The sequence below is a fragment of the Marmota flaviventris genome, chromosome 6 (genome assembly GCF_047511675.1).
Source record: "Marmota flaviventris isolate mMarFla1 chromosome 6, mMarFla1.hap1, whole genome shotgun sequence".
NCBI lineage: Eukaryota > Metazoa > Chordata > Mammalia > Rodentia > Sciuridae > Marmota > Marmota flaviventris.
In genome coordinates this window covers 121,043,348-121,069,359 of record NC_092503.1, presented here as the reverse complement: position 1 = coordinate 121,069,359, position 26,012 = coordinate 121,043,348, and the positions used below count along the sequence as shown (strand labels likewise).

Sequence of the window (26,012 nt, the reverse complement as noted above, 5' to 3'; positions counted from 1 at the left end):
GGTTCTGTAAAGCCCCCCAGATTTCATAAAAGTGTGTGAACTTGGGGATACCAGGATACCAGCTGTAGCACCCTTCTCCTTTTTGAGAGAAGTCTGTGTTCCCTCCTTTTAAATAACCCTGCCTCATATGCTTGCTTCAGAGTGCTTCTCTAATGTTCAAACTTCAAGGGAGCAGAACTCATCACTGGTAACCAGCAGTATCATATTTGGAGGCCCTGCTGGGAACTACACCGAGGGATACAAGTTTTTAATGAAGAAGGTTTAAAAGAACATTATATCAAACTGGTGTTCTCCAAACTAGAGTTTTAGGAAGTACCCATCCCCTGATGAGTTTACAATCTGTTCTTCTCCAATCAGACTTGAATCCAAACTGACTTCTAAAAGGGAACTCCAAAGCAACTTGCCCTATTTGACATCACCCCCTCTCAACTCAAAGATGCCAGAGTGGTCTTTGCCTCTTTTCCTACAGCAGGAAGGAGTTCCTAAAATTAGAGGGAGAATGTAGCCAGAATTAGATAGGCATTCAGTATAGACAGGTAAATCGAGTCAGGTCAGATCAAGGAGGCCAAATTTGAGTGAGTCGGGAAAGTTGGAGACTGTCCCCTGAGGGAGTGAAATTTCTGCAGAGCCCTTCCTCCACCCTATCAAAGATTTGAAAGGAACACAGAATACAAGGGGGAAATGATGAACCTAGCCTAATTCCATCTTAAGATTGGGAGCCATATCCCCACAAGGTCATGAAAAGTTAATTTCTGTTTTACTGTAAATTACTAAGATTTCTATTTGGCCTGACCACATTTTGATGTTTTAAACTTGCTTGGAACTTTTGCCTGTGCTTTGAACTTACCCAGGCCTGGCTCTCCCTGACCAGATAACAAACCTCCCTGAAATCTCAGCTGCTCCTCATTAACTTTGATTTTAAAATCTGAATTTACTCCCTACCTTGAGATGTTAAGCCATATAGATCATTAACCTGCTATCTGCCCTTGTATTAGGGTTGCCAGAACCCTGTCAGCTGTAAGCTCCCAAGACACCCACCTTTGTAACTTTTTGTGTTTTAAACACATCCTTGCTCTCATGACAGATGCTGTCTTCTGTCCTTGCATTTGGGTGAGGCAGTCACTGATCAGCTCTCCTGTGTACACTATTGTGTATAAGCTTGCTTTAATTTGGTAGAGAGAGAGAGAGAGAGAGAGAGAGAGAGAGAGAGAGAGAGAGAGAGAATGAGAATATGAATGAACTTAACCCCACAGGCCAGCTCCACTTCACTGTCCACATAGAATGGCTGCTGTAGGTCCTTGTTTGAGCAGTTCTACTCAGTCTCTTGTTGTTTTTGTCATGGTTTATTCCTGTTTTAGTACTACCTCAATATTATTGAAGGCATCCATTCTTTATATTGTCAAGAAAAATTATGTAAAACATAAAAAGATTAAAGAGTTGGGTTTTATGACCTTCCAGTGTCATACTGGAGCATTGATAGGCTAATACAAAGATTATGTATTAGCTGTATGTATGTGTATGTGTGCGTTTGTGTTTGTGTGTTTGTACATATATTTTCTTTATCTACTCATCCATCCATGGACACCTAGGTTGATTCCATATCTTGACAATTGTGAATAGAGCCACAGTGAATATGGGAGTGCAGATATCTCTTTGCCACACTGATTTGTTTTTCATCAATATTTTACTAGTCATGGGATTGCAGGATCATAGAATCTTTAATTTAAATTGTATTTATTGTTGAACAATAAGCATCCTGTTCCTTAAAATACTCTGTGAACCAGCCTAAAATAATACCAATTATAGTACTGATTAATTAAATAAGTTCTTTGATTTCTATACTTGTCCCAGAGTCTTACTTATTTACTATTTTAGTATCAGAAAAGATTTATAAAAAATTTCTTGCATGTAGTATGTGATACAGAACGTTAATTAAAACCAGAAGGAAAAAGAAAGAAAGAAAAAAGTCTAAATGGTTGGTTTGAGGAATACTATATATATAATATTTTTTCCAATTTTTTATGGGTGCATTATAATTTCACATAGTAGTGAGATTCATTGTTATATATTCATAAATGCATGTGATATAAATACATCTTGGTCAGTATTGCTCTTCAGTGAGAAAGATATTTATCCTTCTGTTTCAACATGGCTAACAATAGCTCCAACTAACAGGCAACTTGCAGCCACAGCACCAGGCAGTTGCGGTCCAGCAGCAGCAGTAGCAGCAGTGCAGTGGTGGCGGCGCCACTAAGCTGGTGGTCTCCGACAAGTAGGGCAATGTGCTGCCACTGTGGGGCAAAGAGAAGACCATGACCTCAATCCCATGATCCTGACCAACATCTGTGGTCGCCTTACTTCAAAGTGCAGCTCTAGGAGCTCAAGACCTACCACGAGGTGGTGGATGAGATCTACTTTAAGGTCACACATGTTGAACCTTGGGGAAAAGGAAAACAGCTGGCTAGACAGGGATGTGCGAAGGGATTCGAAGTGTTGGAATAGAAGGAATTGTTTCTACAGATTTTTGCTTGTTATATAAATGATTTACTCTGAAACGAACTCACAAAAAAGTTATGGGTGTTTTAACACAGAGACTTTCCATATATCAGAGCCCTTGGATTTATGTATAGAATGTACATGCAGACCCCTACAGATCTTTGGGACTGGTTTGAATCCTTCCTTGATGATGAAGATGACCTAAATGTTAAGGCTGGTGGAGGCTGTGTGATGACCATTGAAGAAATGCTTCGGTCTTTTCTCACAAAACTGGAGTATTTTTCCTACTGTTTCCAAGAATTCCAGTTCCAGTTCAGAAGAATATTGACCAACAGAAAAATGCGACCTAGAAAAATCAAGAAAGATGGAAAGGAAAGTCCTGAGATAGACATGTTGAATGCAGATGTTCAAGATTCCAAGGAGATCATTGAGTTCATGGAGGCCCATTGTTTGTTTTTAAAATGTACAGTCTGTACATATGTTCTAAAATGTTTTAATTCCTTTGGCATGGTTACCATGTTGGTTAAATTTGTATAAGGCAATAAACTGCCACTAATTCTATTTTTGTTTTCTAGGTGTGGTATTATGATTTGTGACTAAAGTTAGCATGGCTGTGCTTTTCATCATAGGATGCTAAAGACTTTGGGATTGGATCTTGGATATCTTATAGGAGAATTTTGTGCTTTCAATGGACATGAAGGCAGCAGTTGTAGGATTAACATTCTTGTCCACTGTACATTATCTTGGAAGACTTGTTAACAATACATGTGGAGAATACATTCCAAGATAATGTATTCTCCACAGTTAACTTTATAGAGAATTTATGAGAAGTTAATTTCTGATGCAGAGGTTTAAATTAGGTTGTGATTTGATCAAAAGTTCTTTTAGCATTCTACCTCAAAGGGACACTGTTATTATGCCTAAAATTTATTAACTTAGTTTTCCTTTTTATTTGAAAAATAATGACATGAATCTTTTTTCCTTGAATTCTTTCTCAGATTTTTAAAGTACTATATTAAAGAAAAAATTAATGTCAAAGCCTAACATTCTTGCAGTAACCCTGTACTAACTTGTAGTTGGGAGAGGGTGTGGCAGATGAGTAGAGAAACAGATTCAAGCATCCAGCTTCCAAAGCTTTTTTTATAAATGGAAAAATACTTAAATTATGAAACAGCTTGGTATATAGTGTCCTTTTTTAAAAATTTAAAGCTTTTTTTAAATCAATAATGAAAATTGCTGTTTGAGTTTTTAACAACCTACAATGGAGAAGTATTAAAAGTAATGCTGTGCTGCATTATTTAAGACTACCAGCAAATTATTTGATACATTGTTCTTATGACTTGTATTCTGGTTATAAAGAATATCATGAGTGGAATAAATACTGGATTAAATACTTAAAAAAAGAAGATATTTATAACTATGAAAACTATTCAGTGTTTTTTATTTCAATAGATCAATTAAAAAATTTTATGTTAATTGTAAGTAGAATATTTTTATATTAGGTGATTTTTAAGATAAATGCGTTACAAAATACCTTTTTATTAATTTGGAAATACCAAAAATTAAAATATAAGTTGCAACACACCCAAATATTTTTCCCCTGCAGAATTGACAAGAAGAATAAAAAGAGCAAGAGTCTTTTCGGGATCATCCCCACAGGACTGGAACTCAGATCCTCTATTCTAACTTGAAACCTTCTCATAACTGTGGACTCTCTTTTCTCATTCCCTTACTTTGGTCTTCCTCCTAACTGAGTACCTTCCAGTTTCCAGTTCATCACAAAGACCTTTTTCACATTCCCAGTGACTTAAACATTCAGGGTCACTCCAGGGGTACTGGACTGTGATAAATAACCACACAAGAGCCAGAGATACCTTTTCTTTGGGGGTTCTGTGATGGCTCCTCTGACCTTAAGGGTCTGTAGAAAGAGAGACCCCACATGTGCTGACCCCTTTTATTGAGGAGACGCTATTCAAAAGAGGCAAGGGGTCAGATTTCAAGGGGCTGAGTCTATCTTCATGATGTCCACTGTCAGCAGGTTGACTGACATATGGGTATGCCACACCCAAGGGCAGAGTAAGAGAAGGGGACACACAAAGGGTGTTTCCATGGAACATTCTATCACAAACAGGGCAAGGGGCAATATCACAAAGGAACAGGTGAGCATAGGTCTACCCATGGGGATGTAGGAAGGCACACCCATGCACAAGGACACATTTGCTCGACCCTAAAGATCAGGGCTACCTGCTATGGTTACCTAGGCAACCAGATCACAAGGTGACTAACAATGTCACACCAATCAGAAGGGGAGACAAATTCTGGTCACATACTATATATACCTCCCACAGTCCTTGGCTAATGTTTTCTTTGCCTCATTCTCTGTATGAACCTCCCATTGTTGTCCATAACCTTTCCATTCATCTTTCTGACTCTCTCTGCCTCAGTGAGGAGGACATCTGATGGGAAGCAGAGTTCTTTATCAGAGGGAGAGGGACTCTCAGAAAGGCCAAGGGATATTTGGAGAGTTAGTTTCTGTTCTCAAGAGTCATCCTCCCCAAATGGCCTTTGTTTTCCTTCTTTTGCACCTGCTATGTGTCCTCCCACCACACAAAGCTCTGGAGAAAAATCATAGTCTCTTAGGTGAGGTCCAGACCAGACCATTAGTTTTGAGGGAGTTCATTAATCTTTCACTTCCACTGGGTCCTTTATTCTTTCTTTTTTTCTTTTCTCTACTGTTCTACGTTGACTAGCCACATTGTCTTTCCAGTGGGGTTGGAGGGATGCTCTAATAATTCTATTATGATCAAAACTATTATCCATGTCTATCATCATATCTGGTACCAGAATGATACTTTATCAAGGTTTCTACGAGCTGACACCAAGTCAAAGGCCACCCAGCCCACCTGTTTCTGTATTGACTTACCTCTGAAGGAACAAGGGCAGCAGAAAGTTGGGTCCCTGGTCCACCTATTCTCATTCCCCCTGGAGATTGCTCCTTTGACCTGGACCTTGGCATTTTGCCCTGGTCCACACCAGGAAGTGTTACAAAGGATGATCTGACTGGATTCACTGTTGAGTGTATTGTGGGGCTTTTGCTTGCTGTATTAAGTGGTGTGCCATTTTTCTGAGGGATGACAGGGGTTGGATCTCTCTGGTCTTAGTACCAGAAAACATGAAGTAGTACCATGCTACTATCATTTGGGTCTCAAATGTCCCTCACATTAAAAGTTGGCTCCCTATGGGGAGCCATACTGAGTGACCACACCTTCCATTCCTGATGCACCTCAGGGATTTGAAAAATCACTGCAGTCTGGGCAGTTGTGCCATGACTTATGACTAGGTGTACCCCCCAACCCCACTCTGCTGGGATAGCAAGGAGGTTCTCTTTGTGGGGCATGCCCCTAGGGCTTACACTTACTTGTTTCCTTTGTAATCCTACCCCTTTGCCCTGTTTGTGATAGAATATTCCATGGAAACTCCCTTTGTGTGTCCACTTCTCTCTCTGCCTTTTGGTGTGGCCTTCCTAGATGTCAGTCAATCTGCTGACAGTAGATATCAGAAGCTAGACTCAGCCTCCTGAAATCTGATCCCTTGCCTCATTTGAATGGCTTCTTCCCAATAAAAGGGTTCAGCACATGTTCCTATTACTTTTTTTCTGTGGACCTCTAAGGTCAGAGGAGACATAACAGGACTCAAAGAGAAAGGTATTTCTCTGTGTGGTTATTTTGTAAAGCCCAGTTCACAGGAGTGACCCTGAGTGTTTAGTCTTGGAATGCAACAGCTCCCAGCTTGGTGCTGTTATATTGATACCTAGACCCTCAAATAACTCTCAGACCACACATTGCCATCCCAATTAAGCCTTTGTTGCTAGCCAGTGGCAGACACTCTACTCTCTAAAATCCAGATAATCAAAATGATGCATCCCCTTCACTTTGACCTCATATTTAAGCCAAAAAACCACAAAAGGGATGTTAGGGGGGTTAGCCAATGCAAGCAAGCCAAGTTACAGAAGCGAGAGATTGCAGTCAGATGTTGGGAGACTTAGCCATTAGAATAAGCCCAGGTACTCCAGTTACAGAAACAGAGCCCAGTTAGATAGTTCCGTGTTCTTGAGGGTTTCCACAACAAAAGGAATAACAACTTGCCCCAGTCATGACCTTTCTATTTGGCATAGCTGTTTCACAAAATGGAGTTACTAAACAAAATGGAGTAAGTATATTCAAGACTCTGTCTCATCACAGTGCCAATGGGAGATGGTGGAGCCTTTAGGATGCGGGGCCTAGCAGGAGGTCTTAAGTCATTGTGGGTGTCCCCTTGAAGGAGATTTTAGGACCCTTTTCTCTTTGACTCTTTCATTTTCAGCCATGAGATGAGAGGTTTTGCTCCTGCATCTGCTTTCACCACGATGAGCTGAATTATCCCAAAGCATAAGGGTAATCCATGTGATCAGTTATATTCACTGAACAAATATGTACTAAGTAGCCATGATATGACAGGCTCAGTAATCTCAGGCTTTGGGATCATGTGCACATCACCATGAAATTTATATTCTAGAGGAAACTTGGACATCAATCAAATAATGAAGACTAACTGTAAACTGAAAAACCTTATGTATGCTTGATGTGTGCTATAAGGATTTTCCAGGATTATTTTGACTATACATAGATTTTACATGCCTAAGACCTTTGTGGTAGGTGAATAGGTTGTTTCCTTTTTCTCTTCCCCTCTCCAATAAACCCTTTCCTTGTTTTTTTTTTTTTTTTTTTTGTAGTAGGAATTGAACCCAGGGGTGCTTAATCACTGAGCCACATTCCCAGTCCACCCCCATGCTTCCCCTTTTTGAGAAAGAGTCTTTTTTTTTTTTTGCAAATAAAAGCTAATTTAATGAGTTTGTTTTGTGGATGTGGACACTCATGGGAACTGAAAGGCATGAAAATATAGGAGGAAGACACAGCTCACTCAACAGCTTTCTTATAAACAAATTTTATCCTAAAGACCTTTGCATCTTTCAATCCCAAAGCAACAGTTTTCTCTCTGCTTTTTACTTTTTTTACATTTTACATGTAAATTGCATAAACCAAGAGAGTACAAAACAAACTAGTGACCACAGACATTAGGAAATTTTTGGTCACAAGTAATAGGAAACCCAGTTAAAACAGGCTACAACATGAGGAAGTTCACAGATATGGTAGAATCTTAATCATTTAAGTAATCAACATTGCCATTAAGGACTAGCCTTCATCTCTCTGCTGTGTGTGTTCCTCTCCTTCTTGAAGCTGGCTTCAGTTTTTTTGCTCTTCTCCATCCGAATGTTAATTCCTTCTCTTCAAACTAATTGATGTTCCTTGGAAAAAAAATTTCTATGCTTGCAGAATTTGGGGTGGGTGGCAGGGTACTAGAGATTGAACCTGAGGCCTCCTGAATGCTTTGAAAGCACTGTATCACTTAAGCTACATCCCTTTTGCACAAATCTTGAAAGGCCTATGTAAACCCTTAGCACTCAGAAAAACTATAGTACTTGTTATTATAAATGCCTAGGGCAGAAAATAAGCTTTGTCTTTTTTAAGATTGAGCCTTAGTACACAAGAAAATTGCTCTGGTTCTCAGACCAAAGGGGCAAGAAGGGAATTATATAGGGATTTTTAAGAAACACACCATTTTCTTTGTCAGTAGTTCCCAAACTTTACCTGGCATAAGGGTTGCCTGGGGAATTTTCTAAAAGATAGATTCCAGACCATATCCCAGTCCTACCAATTATGAATTCCTAACCATGTGTCCTGGGAATTCCAGATTTAAACAAACTCCCATGTAATTCTGATGCAAGTGGTCCTTGTGTTCTCTGAAAATGCTAACCATCTACCTCATGCCTGCTTGTGACAGCAATAAATTTTACCATGGTATACCAGCCAATTAGAGCCAGCCTCCGATGCTTGCTGCCCAGGCAACAACTGAGTTTGCAAGCTTTTTGCTTGTTTGCTAACACCAGGGGCCATTTTGAACAATTTCCTGAGTGCTGCAAAAATTATTCACCTGACCCAAAGAAACGGATTCATGGCTGCAGGATCAGGGATTATAAATCACTATGACACCTCACCTTCAGATCATCCATCTGTTAATCCCCTTTTGATTCTATTTCAGATTTCAGATGCTAGCCTTCCGAAGAAGACTTCATTTCATTGGCATGAGTAATTCTAATAAATGTCAAGATTCAGATGATATTCCAAAGCCCACCACAAGCTGGAGTACTCCCTTACCTGACACCTATAGCACCCCTGTTGTTGCAAGGATCTCCACCTGAGCTAAAAGTAAATAAGTCCTACCTCATGTGAGTGACCAGTGGTTGAGTTTATTTTATTTTTACAAAAACCAAATAAGTTATTTTAAACTAATTCGTTGGTTTAGAGGCTAGCCATCTGAAAGAAAACCCAAGCTAACAGGAAAAAGGATAGGATAGGTTGCTGGGTACAATGGTGAACACCTATAATCCCAGTGGTTTGGGAGGCTGATGCAGGAGTATCACAGGTTCAAGTCCAGCTTCAGCAATTTAGGCCCTAAGCATTTTATGGAGAACCAGTCTCATGAAATAAAAAGAGCTGGGGATGCACTTCAGTGGTAAAGTGTCCTTGAGTTCAATCCCCAGTACCAAATCAAGAAAGAAAGAAGGAGGGATGGAAGAAAAAAGAGAATAGGCTAATCTACTCCTATGAAATGAAGTGAAATAATTGTGACTAGGTTACACCACAAAGGAGATTTAAGGCAGCAGAAGGAAATAACTTTGCTAATCTGATGATCTTAAATAGGGAGAGTAGCCAGAATTTTCCAAGCAGGTCCAATGTAATCACAAATATACTTAAACAAGGAAGATGAAAGGACAAGTCAGTGTCAGAGAGATACAGTGTGAGAAAGATTTGCCCAACCAGTGCTGGCTATGAGGATGGAAGGGGACCAGGAGCCAAAAAATGTAGGCCACTTCTAGACTCTGGAAAAGGCAAGAAAACTGCTTCTTCCCTAGAGTTTCCAGAAGGAACACAGCCCTGCCACTGAAACCCATTTCAGACTTCTGCCCTCCAGAACTGTAACATAATAAATTTGCCTTGTTTAAGCCAATAAATTTATGACCATTGGTTGTAGCAGCAAAAAGAATATAAATACATGGCTGGGATTGTGGCTCAGCTGTAGAGCACTTGCCTAACACATTCAAGGCCCTGGGTTCAATCCTCACCTCATAAAAATAAATAAATAAATAAAATGAATGTATTGTGTAAAACTGAAAAAAAGAAAAGAAACACACAGGGCTTAAGAGAGAAGGCCAGTAACAGATACAGAACTAAAGGGTTCAATGAGGGTTTCCCTGCCTGTTGCCATAGTCCTCTCTCTCTAGTGGTGATCCAGAGGAAACATGTCACTCTAAGTTTTCCAAAACTGTTATATACATTTTTTAAATTTTTTATTTGTTTTAATTAGTTACACATGACAGTACAATGACCTTGTCATATCATACATTTGTATCAGATAGGATATAATTTCTCATTTTTCTGAGTGTACAGGTTGGTCATGCAGTCACATATGTACACACAGCAATAATAATGTCTATTTTATTCTACTGTCCTTCCTTTTCCCCTTCCCCTCCCCTCCTCTCCTATCACTTCTCTCTATGCAATCTAAGGTGACATAAATATTTTTTTTCCTCACATCTTCATACATGTATTTTGTATAACGATGAGGGTCTCCTTCCATTTCCATACTATTCCCCTTCTCCCTCCATTTCCCTCCCACCTCTCTTCCCTATCTAGAGGTAATCTTCTTATCATGCTCTTCCTCCCTGTTCCATTTAGAGTCACCCCCCTTATATCAGAGAAGACATTTGTCATTTGCTTTTTTTTTGGGGGGGATTGACTAACTTCACTTAGCACAATCTGCTCTAATGCCATCCATTTCCCTGCAAATTTCATGATCTTGTTATTTTTTAGTGATGAGTAATATTCCATTGTGTATAAATTCCACATTTTTTTATACGCTGAAGAGCATCTAGGTTGGCTCCACAGTCTAGCTATTGTGAATTGTGCTGCTATAAACATTGATGTGGCTGTGTCCCTATAGTATGCTGTTTTTAGGTCCTTTGGGTATAGTCCAAGAAGAGGAATAGCCGGGTCAAATGGTGGTTCCATTCCCAGCTTTTCAAAGAATCTCCATACTGCTTTCCAAATTGGCTGCACCAATTTGCAGTCCCACCAGCAATGTATGAGTGTACCTTATTCCCTGCATCCTCTCCAGCACTTGTTGTTGTTTGACTTCATAATGTCTGCCATTCTTACTGGAGTGAGATGGTATCTTAGAGTAGTTTTAATTTGCATTCCTCTGATGGCTAGAGATGGTGAACATTTGTTCATGTGTTTGTTGACTGATTGTATATCCTCTTCTGAGAAGTGTCTGTTCAGGTCCTTGACCCATTTGTTGATTGGGTTATTTGTTTATTTGGTGTTTAACTTTTTGAGTTCTTTGTATAGTCTAGAGATAAGAGCTCTATCTGATGTGTGAGGGGTAAAAATTTGTTCCCAGGATGTAGGCTCCCTGTTCACCTCCCATATTATTTCTCTTGCTGAGAAAAAATCTTTTTAGTTTGAATTCATCCCATCCCATTTGTTGATTCTCGGTTTTAATTCTTGTGCTATAGGTGTCTTATTAAGGAACTTGGGGCATAACCCCGCATGATGGAAATTAGGACCATTTTTTTTTCTTGTATTAGATGCAAATCTCTGGTTTGATTCCGAGATACTTGATCCATTTTGAGTTAATATTTGTGCATGGTGAGAGATAGGGATTCAATTTAATTTTGTTGCTTATGGATTTCCAGTTCTCCCAGCACCATTTGTTGAAGATGCTATCCTTTCTCCATTGCATGCTTTTAGCACAATTGTCTAATATAAAGTAGTTGTAATTTTGTGGGTTGGTCTCTGTGTCCTCTATTCTGTACCATTGGACTACCAGCCTGTTTTGGTGCCAGTACCATGCTGTTTTGTTACTATTGCTCTGTAATATAGTTTAAGATGTGGTATAGCGATACCACCTGTTTCACTCTTCCTGCTTAGAATTGCTTTAGATATTCTGAGTCTCTTATTTTTACAGATGAATTTCATAATGGCTTTTTCTATTTCTGTGAGGAATGCCTTTAGTATTTTGATTGGAATCGCATTAAATCTGTAAAGTGCTTTTGGTAATATGGCCATTTTAATAATATTAATTCTGCCTATCCATGAGCAAGGTATATCTTTCCATCTTCTAAGGTCTTCTTCTATTTTTCTCTTTAGGGTTCTATAGTTTTCATTGTATAGATCTTTCACCTCTTTTGTTAAATTAATTCCCAAGTATTTTATTTATTTATTTATTTATTTTTTGAGGATATTTTGAATGGGCTAGTTTTCCTCATTTCCATTTCAGAGGATTTGTCACTGATATAAAGGAATGCCTTTGATTTATGGGTGCTGATTTTATATCCTGCCACTTTGCTGAATTCATTTACTAGTTCTAGAAGTTTCTTGGTAGAGCCTTTTGGGTCTTCTAGGTATAGAATTATATCATCAGCAAATAGTGCTAGTTTAAGTTCTTCTTTTCTTATAATTATTCCTTTAATTTCTTTCATCTGTCTAATTTCTCTGGCCAGTTATTCAAGAACTATGTTGAATAGAAGTGGAGAGAGAGGGCATCCCTGTCTTGTTCCAGATTTTAGGGGGAATGCCTTTAATTTTTCTCCTTTTAGAATAATGCTGGCCTGAGGCTTAGCATAGATAGCTTTTACAATGTTGAGGTAAGTTCCTGTTATCCCTAGTTTTTCTAGTGTTTTGAACATAAAGTGGTGCTGTATTTTGTCAAATGTTTTTCTGTGTCTATTGAGATGATCATATGATTCTTATCTTTAAGTCTATTGATGTGGTGAATTACATTTACTGATTTCCGTATGTTGAACCAACCTTGAATCCTGGGGATAAATCTCACTTGATCATGGTGCATGATCTTTTGGATATGTTTTTGTATTCAATTTGCCAGAATTTTATTGAGGATTTTTGCATCTATATTAATTAGAGATATTGGCCTGAAGTTTTCTTTATTTGAAATGTCTTTGTCTGGTTTTGGAATCAGTGTGATGTTTGCATCATAGAATAAATTTGGAAGTACTTGCTCTTTTTCTATTTCCTGAAATAGATTGAAGAGTATTGGTATTAGTTCTTCTTTAAAGGTTTTGTAAAACTCTACTGTATATCCATCCAGTCCTGGGATTTTCTTGGTTGTAATCTTCTTATGGCTTCTTCTATTTCCTCACTTGATATTGGTCTGTTTAAGTTGTGTATATCTTCCTGACCCAATCTGGGCAGATCATATGACTTAAGGAATTTATCGATGTCTTCACTATCTTCTATTTTATTGGATATAAGGTTTCAAAATAATTTCTAATTATCTTCTGTATTTCTGTAGTGTCTATTCTGATATTGCCTTTTTCATCCCATATGCTAGTAATTTGGCTTCTCTCTATTCTTCTCTTCATTAGCATGGCTAAGGGTCTTTTGATCTTATTTATTTTTTCAAAGAACCAACTTTTAGTTTTGTCAATTTTTTTCAATTGTTTCTTTTATTTCAATTTCATTGATTTCAACAATGATTTTCATTATTTCTTGCCCTCTACTGCTTTTGCTGCTGATTTGCCTTTCTTTTTCTAATGCTTTGAGATGTAGTATGAGATCATTTATTTGTTGGCTTTTTCTTCTTTTTAGAAATAAGCTCTATGCAATGAATTTTCCTCTTAGTACTGCTTTCATAGTCACAGAGATTTTGATATGTTTTCTGAGTTTTCATTTATCTCTAAGAATTTTTTAATTTCCTCCTTGATGTCTTTTGTAGCCCATTGTTCATTCTCCATGTGATGTAGGAATTTTAATTTCTTATTTTATCATTGATTTCCAATTTGATTCCATTATGATTGGATAAAATGCATGGTTATATCTCTACTCCTTTATATTTGCTAAGAGTTGCCCTATGGTATAATATATGGTCTATTTTTGAGAAGGATCCTTGTGCTGCTGAGAAAAAAGTGTATCCACTTGATGTTGGCTGATATATTCTCTATATGTCAATTAAGTCTAAGTTATTACTTGTGTTATTGAATTCTATAGTTTCTTTATTCAACTTTTGTTTGGAAGATCTGTCCAGTGGTGAGGCAGGTGTGTTAAAGTCACACATGATTTCATGTTGTGGTCTATTTGTCTCTTGAACTTGAGAAGAATTTGTTTGGTGAACATAGCAGAACAATTGTTTGAGGCATATATATTAATGATTGTTATATCTTGTTGGTGAATGGTTCCCTTTAGCAGTATGTAGTGTCCTTCTTTATCCCTTTTGATTAACTTGGGCTTGAAGTCTATTTTATTTGATGAGTATGGACACCCCTGCTTGCTTCTGAGGTCCATGTGAGTGGTATGATTTTTTCTGATCTTTCACCTTCAGTCTGTGTATGTCTTTTCCTATCAGATGAGTCTCCTGTAGGCAGCATATTGATGGATCTATTTTTTAATCCAGTCTACTAGCCGATGTCTTTTGTTTGGTGAGTTTAAGCCGTTCACATTTAGGGTTACTATTGAGATATGGTTTGTACTTCCAGCCATATTTGTTTAATTTTGTTATTTAATTTGACTTGGTTTTATATTTTGATTAGTTTTTCCTTTAGTGTAATACCTCCCTCTGCTGGTTTCATTGATGTTTTTCATTTCCTCTTCATGAAATATTGTGCCAAGTATGTTTTGTAGTGCCGGTTTTCTATCTATAAATTCTTTTAACATTTTTTTTTTATTGTGGAAGGTTTTTATTTCATCTTCAAATCCGAAGCTTAGTTTTGCTGGATATGATATTCTTCGTTGGCACCCATTATCTTTCAGAGCTTGAAATATGTTTTTCCAGGATCTTTTAGCTTTCTGGGTCTGTGTTGAAAAATCTGCCTTTATCCTAATTGGTTTACTCTATGTGTAATCTGCTTCCTTTCTCTTGCGGCTTTTAAAATTCTCTCCTTAGTCTGTATGTTGGGCATTTTCATTATAGTATGTCTTGGTGTGGATCTGTTGTGATTTTGAACATTTGGCATCCTGTAGGCTTCTTGAATATGGATTTGTGTTTCATGCTTCATGTCTGGAAAGTTTTCTGATATTATTTCATTGAACAGATTGCTCATTCCTTTGGTTTGGACCTCTATGCCTTCCTCTATCCCAATAACTCTTTGTTATTTGTTCTGCTCATGGTTTCTCATAATTTTCCCTGTGCTGTCTACATTCTTTTCAAGGTGATATACTTTATCTTCAATGTCCTGTTTTCTAACAGGTCTGCTCTATTGGTGATACTCTTGTTTGAGTTTTTAATTTGGTTTATTATGTCTTTCATTTCAAGGACTTCTGTTTTTTTTTTTTTTCATAACCTCTATCTCTCTATTGAGGAGATCTTTTGCTTCTTGGATTTGTTTATGTATCTCATTGTCAAAGTGATCTTTCACTGCCTGTATTTGTTGTATAATGTCTTCTTTGAGATCCCTAAATATTTTAACAATGTATATTCTGAAATATTTCTCTGTATTTTTTTTTCTGCTGTAGCTGTCAGTTCTTCTAATGATGTGTTGTCTTGAATTGTTTGTGGTACTTTCTTCCCTTGTCTTTTCATGTTGCTCACATTTCTTTCTTTCCAGCTCTATGAGACTTTTTTTTTTTTTTTTTTTTTTACCCTGTAGACTTTTAGTGCTCTTGTATGTTTCCAAGATTCCCTCCTTTGTGGGAAAGCACAATGTTAACAGATCCTAATAGCAAGAGTATATCACCTATAAGCAAATTATTGTTATTAAGACATTTATAGTTAGTCTCAATGTCCAGAAATGTTGGATTCAATTATTATTTTTAATATAATCAGTAGTTTCTTAAAAGGTATACAGTTTCTGGTGGTGGACAGTAAACTGTGTTGGGCATAGGACAATATGCTAAGGGGGAAGGATATGAGGGTATGGGGTTAATATACCTTAGAAAATTTGAAGGAGAACTCTAATGAAGAGGGTTGGAAGCAAGGGAATAGACAGGTGGTAATTTAGGGTAGACAAGTACATGAGAGGACAGTAGAGTACATAAAAACAAACACACATATGTATTTAGAAAATTACAGAATGTTGAGATAATAAAATTTGGAGGGTGCATGAAGAATGAAGAAAAAAGGGGAAGAAAAAAGAAAAAAGAGAGAGAAGAAAAAGAAAAAAGAAAAAAATTCCTCTATATTATATTATTCATGTGACTCAGTTCTCATAGTTCTATTTCATGTAAAATTTTTTGTTTCACATATGTTGGGATTATGAGGGCCAGAGGATAGAAGGGTAGAGGGGAAGAATAAGAAGTCAAAAAGTAAATAAATAAAAACAACAACAACAACTACAAAAAAAAAATTCTTAGAATTCTCTTTCTTTTCTGCTCCTCTTTTCTTCCAGTAGGTGGAATTGTCTTAACCAAGGTGAGAAGACTTGAGCCCCCCACCCACTATCTTCTCCCTCTCCTGCCTGGAGCTTCCTGATCCTGTTCTCTCTGATTTGATTTAGGTTTTTCACTCTTATGTCACTAGACTCTCCCTCCTTTGCTTATCAGGCCGCAACTGCAGGACCTCTAACCCTCAGGTTTGTGCCAGTTGGGCGGTGCTCTGGTCACATTGCGTTCCCACTCCAGTTCAGCTGAGAGCAGATTTTGCACTGGGTAGTCATTGTGCCAAGTAATCACAGCTGGGAAGTGTGGTAGGAGGAGGAATTTGGAAACCAGGTACCTGTTCAAATGGAGGTCTGCGCTGGTAGCCACGCCCACTGGTGAGAGATATTTTCCAAGATGTACTGGGTCTGCTACCAGTGCTAGGGTATCTGGTGAGGTGGGGGGGAGCTGAGATGGCTTTATGCTGTGGGTAGATTGCAGACATGTGGCTTGCGTGGGAGCGGTGTGTAGCTGATTAGGTGATTCTGCTACACTGCTTGAGAGATGTGTGTGCACTAGAACTGCGGGCTTTGTGTCCAGAGTCCGGAGTCTTACTGGAACACAGAGGCTCTGATTTCTGTGCAGGTGGTCACAGCTCTGATGGTTTCTGTGAAAATCTGCTGTGTATGGGTCCTGTGGCATGCTTGGAGTGTTGTATTCCATCTAGGAGACCTTGTAGAGACCCCGCCTGACTGTTTTCTTGGTTTAATTCCACAGAGTAGCCAGAAACAGTACCTCCTGTATTCCATCATCTTGGATCCTTTCTTGTTCTTTCCATTTTTATGCCAGCTTTCTCTCAGTCGGTTGTCTTTCCATTTAAATGTTTATTTATTTTTTGCTTTCTATGAGTGTAATGAAATTCACTAAATTTTCTATAGGAATGTATAATTTTTGTCCCGCTGGCCTCACTCCCTTACCATTTTCTATCTCAGGGCTTGAGTGGGAGTGATACTTTACCTCCATGGAATCTCAGATGAGGAAGGGGGTGGATGCTCATGCAGAAGATGGTGGGGCAGGTGCTCCAGCCAGTAGAGCTCAACAGCTGAATTCAGGGTAGGGCTGGGCCAGGCCCTGGCTCCACTAAGAGAGTATGAGGCATAAGGAGGTCTCTTAGCCATTTGTGGTTTAATATTTCAGTTTTGGAGGTGGCATCCTCACCTGGGAAGGGTCTCCTCACCAGAGAGGCAGATGGGCAAACTCAGAAGAAGGGGCTTGCACTGCCATACCACTGGGACTCTGCTAAGTGGGCTACCAGGTCACAGGGCAGCCCATCAGCCAGGTTCATGATGGATAAAGATTGGAAGGATAAATTAACAAATTCACCAACTTGTGTGTGTTTTTCTTTTTTCATTTTTTTCTAGAAATAAATAGACAGAAAACAGTTCTTTAAATCTTTTCCTACATTAGAAGATAACACAGTGAACTCATCTTAGCAGTGTTAAGTTACATATGGTTCTATGTCCTTAAGAAAATGGGTTAAAGGGCTGGGGTTGTGGTTCAATGGCAGAGGGATTCCCTAGTATGAGTTCAATCCCCAGTATGAAAAAATGGGGTTAGATTGGGAGGGGAGGTAAATACTTTATATCAACTCTCACATTTTAGAATCCCAATGCATTTCATATATTTGGCATTAACCATTGTTCTATGGTTTGGGCATTTATCCAAAGCCTTTTAGAAAAAACTTAATATACATAAAAGATAAGAGATATTTCATGTTGCTCAAAAAAGAAAGTAAATGTTAGCCTTATTAGTATTAGGATCATTTAAGTTCATACAAAAAAAAAATATTTGTGGTTCAGTGAATGGTGATTCTTGTCGAAGCAGCTGAACAGTGATCCTGATGAGCTGGGAGAGGACAGTGCTGAGGTTCTGTGTCCCCTGCCAGTGCTGTTCAAGGATTCTGCCAGTGTTCTTTAAGGAGACCTGACCTGCACTTTGTCACTGCTTCCACCCCCTCCTCCCCAAATGGAGGGCAAAGGGCAACCTCGGGAGGGAGAATGCTCAGGTCAGGTTGAGATAAGCTTTCTTGCCAGGTAATTGAGGCAACTGGGAGTCCAAGATCCCTTTCAGGATCTTGCTCACTTGAGTCACCTGGGGCAGGGGGCTGGGCTGGGCTGGAGATGTGGTGGTAGAAGGCAGCCTCCTGGCACATCTAGCTTCTCCCTCCTCTAGGAAGTTAGTAGATTGATGTTACCATATGGCAGAGTTCATGGCCTTATCTCTGCAGTTGTGATAATGAGATGGCATAAGTAAAATTTATGAGGCACAGTTCTTGGTAATTAGTAGGGATTCAATATAATTTTGTTTTCTTCTTTCTGTAACATGGCACTAACATCTCTAGGCCTCAGAGATTCTGCCATTAGGGCAGTAATTGGTGGTGGCATTGTGGGGTGGTGGTGGCATTTCACCTCTAAGTGAGGTTGTTCTGCAGTGTTCCAGGAAAATTGTGGGTAGCCTCTTTTTGCTGCTATGCTCTGCTGCCTTCTTCCTGGTAAAGGGTGTGATGTCCATACGGCAGAGCACACTCTTCCCAGTCTCCTTTTTTAAGCTTTCGCTTTAAATGGTGGAAGGAGCCAGAGAGGGGTTGTTCCTCTGACTGGAGGGCTTACTGGGGACCCAGTATCAGAGATTCTGCAGAGATGACTGAAATTAATGTCAGGCTCTGCTTTCCCCGTATTCCTGGGGACTGAATGCCTCTTGGATATGAGGAAATTGAGCCCTCAGCATTGGACTCAGAAGCAGAGGATTTGGCTCTGAGCTGGGGCAGGTGCAAATTCTGAGGGCAGTTTTGGGGTCTTCTGGGGTTCTTGTTGTTTAGCTGTTGTGTTTAGAGATGCTCCAGGAAGTCACAGCCTTTCAAAAGTGGGAGGACAGAGAAGCAGGTAAGTTGGCTTTGAAGACACCTGTGACCTAAGAGGAGGAAACCAGGGAGAAGCTGGTGTTCTGGGCCAAATATAGCTGCCCTCTGGTTAGAGTGGGAAAGAAAGGAACAGTTTCTTACCAGGGAACTCTAATGGTTTCCTGATACCACAGTCTTCCCAGAAGAGCTAGAAGGATCCTGGGCTCAGCTGTTTTTCAGTGTCAGAGTTATGGGGGGGCCCAGCACCCTGTTAGAGTGATGAACCAGTATGAAATGCTTTGCTCCAACAGGGGACTGCTGTCCAGCCCTGAGCCCTGCTCTCTATGCTGAGGTGCTGGAGCTCTGGGCTGGACCTGCCTCCTGCCTGCAGGTCTCGGCCCTCATCCTCATCTCTCTCCCCATCTCTAAAGATATGGAAGGGCGCTGCAGTCGCTCCTTGCTCTGCTGTCTCACTTCCCTGCTTCTCCTTGTCCAGGTATCCATTTTTATATCTTGCTGTTTAAAACCATCTGTCTTCTTTGTGGTTTTAAACAGCAAGATATAAAAACATTTGAAAATACATTTTCCCTCATTTTTCGTTTTCTTGCCTTTTTTGTTGCTGCAAGCATTCATTAATTCATTTTATTCCTGAAGTATTAATAAAATGTTGATTGTTAGGTGCTGTACTATGAAAGAATCAGATAGAATTCTGTCATAAAGTTTGCCTTCTAGCAGGAGACAGTGAGTAATAACTGCAGCTAGCCAGAGAGGCCTATGTGTGTTGGAGGAGATGACCATGATGGGAAATGCAGCAGGGCAGGGTGTGGGCAGTCAGGGTCATGGGAAGCAGGTGTGGGTAGGCAGTAGTGTTCAGTGAGGTGGTGTGTAGATGGGAACATAACCCTGGAGAAGGAGGACTGAACTGTAAGGAAGGAGGGTTCCTGCAGGGGGAGGAGCCTGTGCAGAGCTGGCAGTGTCCTGTAGTGTGAGGAAGCACAGAGGCCAGGGTTGCTGCACTAGAGCCCATGGGGAGAGAAGCAGCAGGTGTGTTCAGAGGGGTCTTGGGAAAGAGTGTCCACCTTGTCATGCCTGGGGAGAAGTGGGGAGCTATGTGGAGGCTTGGAACAGAACAGCAACTTGTATTAGTTCACACACAAAAAGGAACACTGAGGTCAGGAATCGTAGTCATCCTCCAGTTGAGATTTAATGGTGGCTGAGACCAGAGTGGAGCAGCACAGGGTTTGAGAGTAGCTCTTTTGAGGCCCATTGCAGTGTGTTCTGCAAAGGAGTCACATGGTAGCTTTAGAAGCCCAAGAGTACTAAGGGATGGAGAGTGAGGTGAACTTGCTTCTTTAACATGCAGTGATGGGGGTTTCCATGAATGATGAGAACAGGATTTTCACAGCAGCACATACCATTTGACTCTGTTTTAAAATGCATATGTATTTCTCTCCTCCTTTATTAGAGGAGAAAAATATGGACTTCAGCAAAAATTTTAGAATTTGAAGAGGGGAATTTTCAGGGTGAAAAATTTTCTGAAAGACCAAAGAGTGCTCACTTTTGTGTGTTTTCAGTTCTTTCCTGAGACAGAGCAAGTTGGACCTTGGGTTCCCAAGGTGTGCTTCCTGAATCACCCTAGGATCTCCTAACAAATTCGTATTCTTTAGTCCCCCTGATGTACTGAATGAGATGCTCTGGGAGTGGGGTCCAGTGATGTGTGCTCTATAAGGCATCCTAGTGGTTCAGTTGCATGAAGGCTTGGGAATCATTGATTTAGAGATTTCTTCAAGTAAGAGACCAGGAGCAGAGGCCAATGAGGGAGTGTCTTTGTTATCATTTCTGGGCCACATCAAAATGGTCAGAAGATCTCTTCCAAATCCATCAGACCTCACAGGTCATCTCGTCTGGACCCTCCCCCAGTATTCCTGGCCTTCCTGCTGGATGGTGTGTGTTCTCTGTTTTTTGGTCTTTGTTTCTGTAAGTTTATCCCCACTATGTCTCTGTCCACAGAGCAGTTCTAGGTTGTGGGCCCTCAACACCCCATTGTGGAAGTGCTTGGCGAGGATGCCATACTGCCCTGTGCCCTAGTCCCAGCCATCAATGCAGAGAACATGGAACTCAGGTGGTTTCGTAGTACATTCTCACAAGCACTGTTCTTCTATTGGAACCAACAGGAACAGACTGAGGATCAGATGGCTGAGTACGGGTGGACTTCACTGGTGAGCAACTTCCTCACCCAGGGGTAGGCTGCTGTGCACATCCACAATATCCAGGTTTCTGACAATGAAATGTACACCTGCTTCTTCAGAAATGGAGGCTTCTATCAGGAGGCTGATTTGGAACTGAAGGTGGCAGGTTAGTTACTTGATGTTTATTCTGGAGACCTTGGGAGTACTGGGTTTGGTGGGAATATCAGGGGTCATTTAATTTAGCCTCACATTTTATAGGTTAAATAGAGGAAATATTGGCTTATTCATTTGTTCATTGATTCAATACAAACACTGTTCATTGAGCATCTAAAATATGTGGGGACTTGTTCTGTGCACAGAGGTATATCAGTGTAATAGAGATCCCAGCACTGAGGAGGTCACCTTCTAGAGTCAAAAGAAGAAAAATCATAATAAATAATTCAGTTCAAAATGTTGTAAGGTGAGAAGTAGTTAAGACAAAAGTCTAGGAAGAATTAGGAAAGGGGCTCAGGATGTGAGCTTGGAAGTTAGGACAAGCTGCAATGTTATATAGGGGCTCAGGCAGAGTCTTACTGACCATTTGAGTAAGGCTCAAAGGAAGTAGGTATTTAGCAAGGTGGATATCTGTGGGGCCAGAGTTTAATGCAGAGGGAGTACCTGGAATGAAACCTTTGAGTTATGAGTATGGTTGATTATTCTGGGTATAATGAGGCCATCATGGTTGGTAGGAGGATTGAGGGGGAGAATGGTAAGAAATGGCAATACTGGAATAAAGAGGTGGTCCTGTCTTAACACCACTCACATGTATCAGGATGAGGTCATTAGGAGTGGACACCTGGGCTGGCACAAGGGCCCTGGATGTTGATGGGCTGGAAGGTGAAAAGGCAGAGGGCATACAACATGGTGATTGTAGCTACTTACATTTGACCAGGTAGTTCGTGGTGTTGAGTGTGAGGGCCCTGAGGGTATCCGATGGTAGAGTTTGGGGAGAAGTGTAAGAAAGGAAGGCTGTTACCAGATCAGTAATGGTTTTGTGTGCTGTATTATGGAGTTTGGATGCAGAGTACGGGGAATCCTAAACAGAGCCATGCTGGGAATACTCATGTTGGCAGTTTAAATAGATGGATGGGAGGTGAGCATGAAGGAGGCATGGAATGCAGTCGTGATGTGGAGAGAATGACTGCCTGACGTGAGGCATGGCAGTGGGGTGGGGGAGGAGGGGTCAGACAGGTTTAGAAGCCAGATTCAACTGAATAGATCTGTGGGCATGGAGTTTGGAAGGGGAGGAGAAGAGTTTAGAGGCTTCCGGAGTTTTATTTGCACCATTTGTTGGTTTGTGGCAGGACACTTGATAATTATGTGTCAGTTCTACTGCTGTAATAATGCTGTGTAATAAACAGCCACAATCTCAAGTGTATCTGGCAATAAAAAATATATTTAATTCAGGCACTAAGTGAGTTCAACTAATTGGGGCTGAACTTGGCTAATCTCACCTGGGTTTACTCATACATCTTTGGTCATATTTCAGAAACATAATTAAAAGCAAAATCTCCCATGCTATGAGAAAACACTTTATTACTGAATAAGCATCAAACCAAAATATGATACATATAATGGTGATCTGCTAAGGGATTATAAAACCAGAGTGGAATTTCATCTTTCTTTTTATAGCCAAGCATACATAATTTTTTGTATACTTGTTTTCATGATGAACAATAAGTAATTCACAATTAAGAGGGCTCAAAGCAGTATTTGTTCCATATAACTCATCCTAAATTTACTTTGTAGTTTGGGAGATCATTTGTGTCATCTAATAGGCTTTATCTGGAAGAAAAATAAACTTCTTTAGCTTTATGGTAGGAGGTAGTTTTACAACTTCGAGCAAGATGCCCACATAAGTTAGGCTCCTACCTTTTTATGGAAAAGGGGGCAAAGGGTTGCTGTCTTACCTGATGTTTACATTTCAAAGAAATGGGTCCCAGGTCCTTGAGAAAGGCATTCTCAAAAAACAAACCTGGCAAAAAACCTAGCCTGTTTGCAGAATCATGTATAAACTTTTCAAAAGAGGAGAAAGTACCTTTTTGTAATTGCAAGTTTCCTATAGGAAATGTTATAAGAAAAAGGAAGATAATATTTTTCATTCAAAAGGGAGAATTAAGATTTTTACTTTTAATTTTTATTTGTTCTTACGGTCAGATGAAAAGTTTATCATGTGCACCTTGATTGGGTGTGCTTACATTTCAGGTGGTCATGTGGCTGACCTAGGGCATCTGTAGCAGGGCAGCCCAGGATTGTCTTTCTGTGGAAATGGCAGAGGGAATAAACCAAGGTGCAAGTGCTTTTCAAGCCTCTGCACTAGTCATATTTGCTAATTTCTCATTGCCAAATTGAATCCCATTACTGGCCCAGAGGCAGAAAGTAAAGGCAGTAAAAAGTAAGTGGAAGTGCTAGAACTGACTATAAAGAAGGGTGAAGTATTGGGTTATTTTAATAATAGTTTTTTGACAAGTGGTGCAAATTAATGAATTCAGTTCTGAAATTGAGTTTGAAGTGTATGTAAGTAAATCTGGTAAAGATAACTCATAGGGATATGGGTGGAGGGGAAGAGAATTCAGGAGACAAGGTGGTCACTGAATACAATTTTGGACATGATATACACAGAGAGGCAGATGTCACAAGAGAGTGTGTGAGGTGGGAAGACTGGAGATTCAAGGAGGGAGCCCTGAAACCAAATTCTTCCTGTTTTTGCTTTGCGCATCATGGCTGGGGACAAGAGCCTATTGCCCTGTGTAGGTCCCTGTACTCCTTCCTTTTATTTCCTCTTCCCATAGAACTCTCAGAATTGAACATGCAAACCTTCCCCTGAAGTTGTGTAATGTCTTGGCAACTCTGGGGTCTCAGGGCCCAAGGTAGCCTCCTGGGGCTCCACAGCTTCCTTCCCACAGGGATGGGCTCTGACTCTCAAGTGCACATAGAAGGGCCAGAAGAGGATGGAGTGTGCATGGTGTGCAAAGCCACAGGATGGTTCTCAAAGCCCCAGGTGCAGTGGAGAGACCTCAGTGGAAACAAGTTCCCAACACTTTCTGAGGCCCACACCCAAGACACTGAGGAGCTGTTTAGTGTGGAGGCCACTCTGGTGGTGAGAGACAGTTCTGTGGGGAATGTGACCTGTTCTGTCCTCAACCCTGTCCTGGGCCAGGAGAAGGCCATGGCTATTTACATCCCAGGTCAGTGCTGCTTCCCACTCCCAGCAGAGCTGTGGGGAGGGGCTGGCCTCTCTGAGTGTGCTGGCTCTCCTGGGTGTGCCCCTGACCTGCTGTCTGCCTGGGCCACAGAGCCCTTCTTCCCTCAGGCTTCTCCCTGGAAGCCAGCATTTGCTGTGATCCTGACCATGCTGGGGCTCCTACTCTTGGGGGCTTGCTATTTTATCAGAAAAGCACATTCCACAAGAATGCAGGTGAGGCAGGAAAGGGAACATCTGCGGCAGCTTAAGGAAGAGGAACAGCAGGCAAAGGAAAAGACACTGAAGGCAAGTGTGAAGACCTTGTGGTGAGTGGGACAGCTGACAGGGATCAGAGTCTGATCTCTGGGAGATCCAGGGTCCTGGGCCCTGAGGAGATCAGAGTGTAGAGATAGAGTCTGGTGGGGTTGGGTGGATTTGTAGTTAGAAATTCTAGTAAACAGAAAAGTTTTTCTGAGATTTTCCAGGCACACAGTCTTTCCTTTTCTTGGGGATGAGCATTCATGCTGTTTTACATTTTCTTTCAGATGAACTGCAGGCTGATCTCTAAGATCTGCTTTCCCTCCTGGATTTTGTATGTTTCCTTGGTAGCAGATGTTGTAGTTCCTAGTTCCTCTATTTCTTGTTGTTTTTCAGATCAGAGAAAAGCTGCTTATCTGTCTGGTAAGTGACTCTCCAGGTATCCCTTGTTTCCTTACCTTTCCTGTGTCCTGGTGTCCCATCTCCTTGTCTATCTAGGCACAGACATGTGGGTCCCCATCACTGGAAAGAGAATTGGAAGCTAGTGGAACCCAGAACCCTGTTTTCTGAGATTTCCTAGATCTGGGCTCCTATTTTCTACCTAGAACGTGGAAACTTGCATGTGATGTGTGATGGTGACCCCTGGTCTGTCATGTATTCTGCATCTTATTTCAACCTTGGCTTGTCCATTATATTGTGTGGGATGCCATCTGTGAATTTTTGAGGGTCTTCTTTAGTTTTGGCAGCCAGGGAGGTTTTAAATTTAACCTTGGAAACTATCTGTGGCTCTCCCATGCAATAGGTTGCTTAAGACACATAACCTTTATCCATGCCCTACTAGAAAGATACTTCATAGTAGCTGCGGAGGTATAACCCGTTGGGAATTGGGCAGCCTACCTATAACCATTTTTGGTGTAGGACATTCTATGGATGTCCTTTGATGTTCCCTGATATAAAAAAAGCAATTGTGGGCTCCATTTTGCCTTTTGGGTATAGAAGCTCCATCTGTATGATTGACTACCCTATCCTGCCCCTGATTAATGAAAATATTCTCTGTGTCCTATGGTTTCTTTTGTCATTTTATTTTCCTTAGCTTTTATTTTGCAACCAGCATATTCCACTGATGGGAACCACATTACCATCACCTGCGTGGGTCTCATGTGAGAATATAGATTTTTAGCCTTCAGTGCATCTAGCTATTGGTCTGTACATAGAAGCTTAAAGGCAAATACTAAGAGTTCATTAAATGATCTATATAAGTAAATGGAGTCATTAAGTTTAGGAGTGTGGCCTTCTGTTCATCTCCCAGTAAATCACCATCCAGAGATTTTGTTTTCTCCAGCTCCCAATGGTGCTAATCCAAGTGGGCTGCTCACCACAGGTGGAAGTGTGGGGAAGTAAACCAAGTACTTTCTAAAAAGTGGTTCTTATTCTCTAGAAATATTTCACATGTGAAAAGTTGGGCAGTTTTACCCCAGAAC

General features: G+C 40.4%; 1 protein-coding gene across 1 annotated transcript; it reads left to right on the top strand.

Moving 5' to 3' along the window:
* Positions 1-2,631: 2,631 nt before the first annotated feature.
* On the top strand, positions 2,632-24,603 carry LOC114082789 (butyrophilin subfamily 3 member A2-like). Its single transcript, XM_071613830.1, is given in 7 exon segments — positions 2,632-2,944; positions 3,072-3,076; positions 18,841-18,904; positions 19,173-19,357; positions 20,883-21,216; positions 23,996-24,277; positions 24,386-24,603. Coding segments are annotated over 7 exon segments (1,401 nt in total).
* Positions 24,604-26,012: the final 1,409 nt, after the last annotated feature.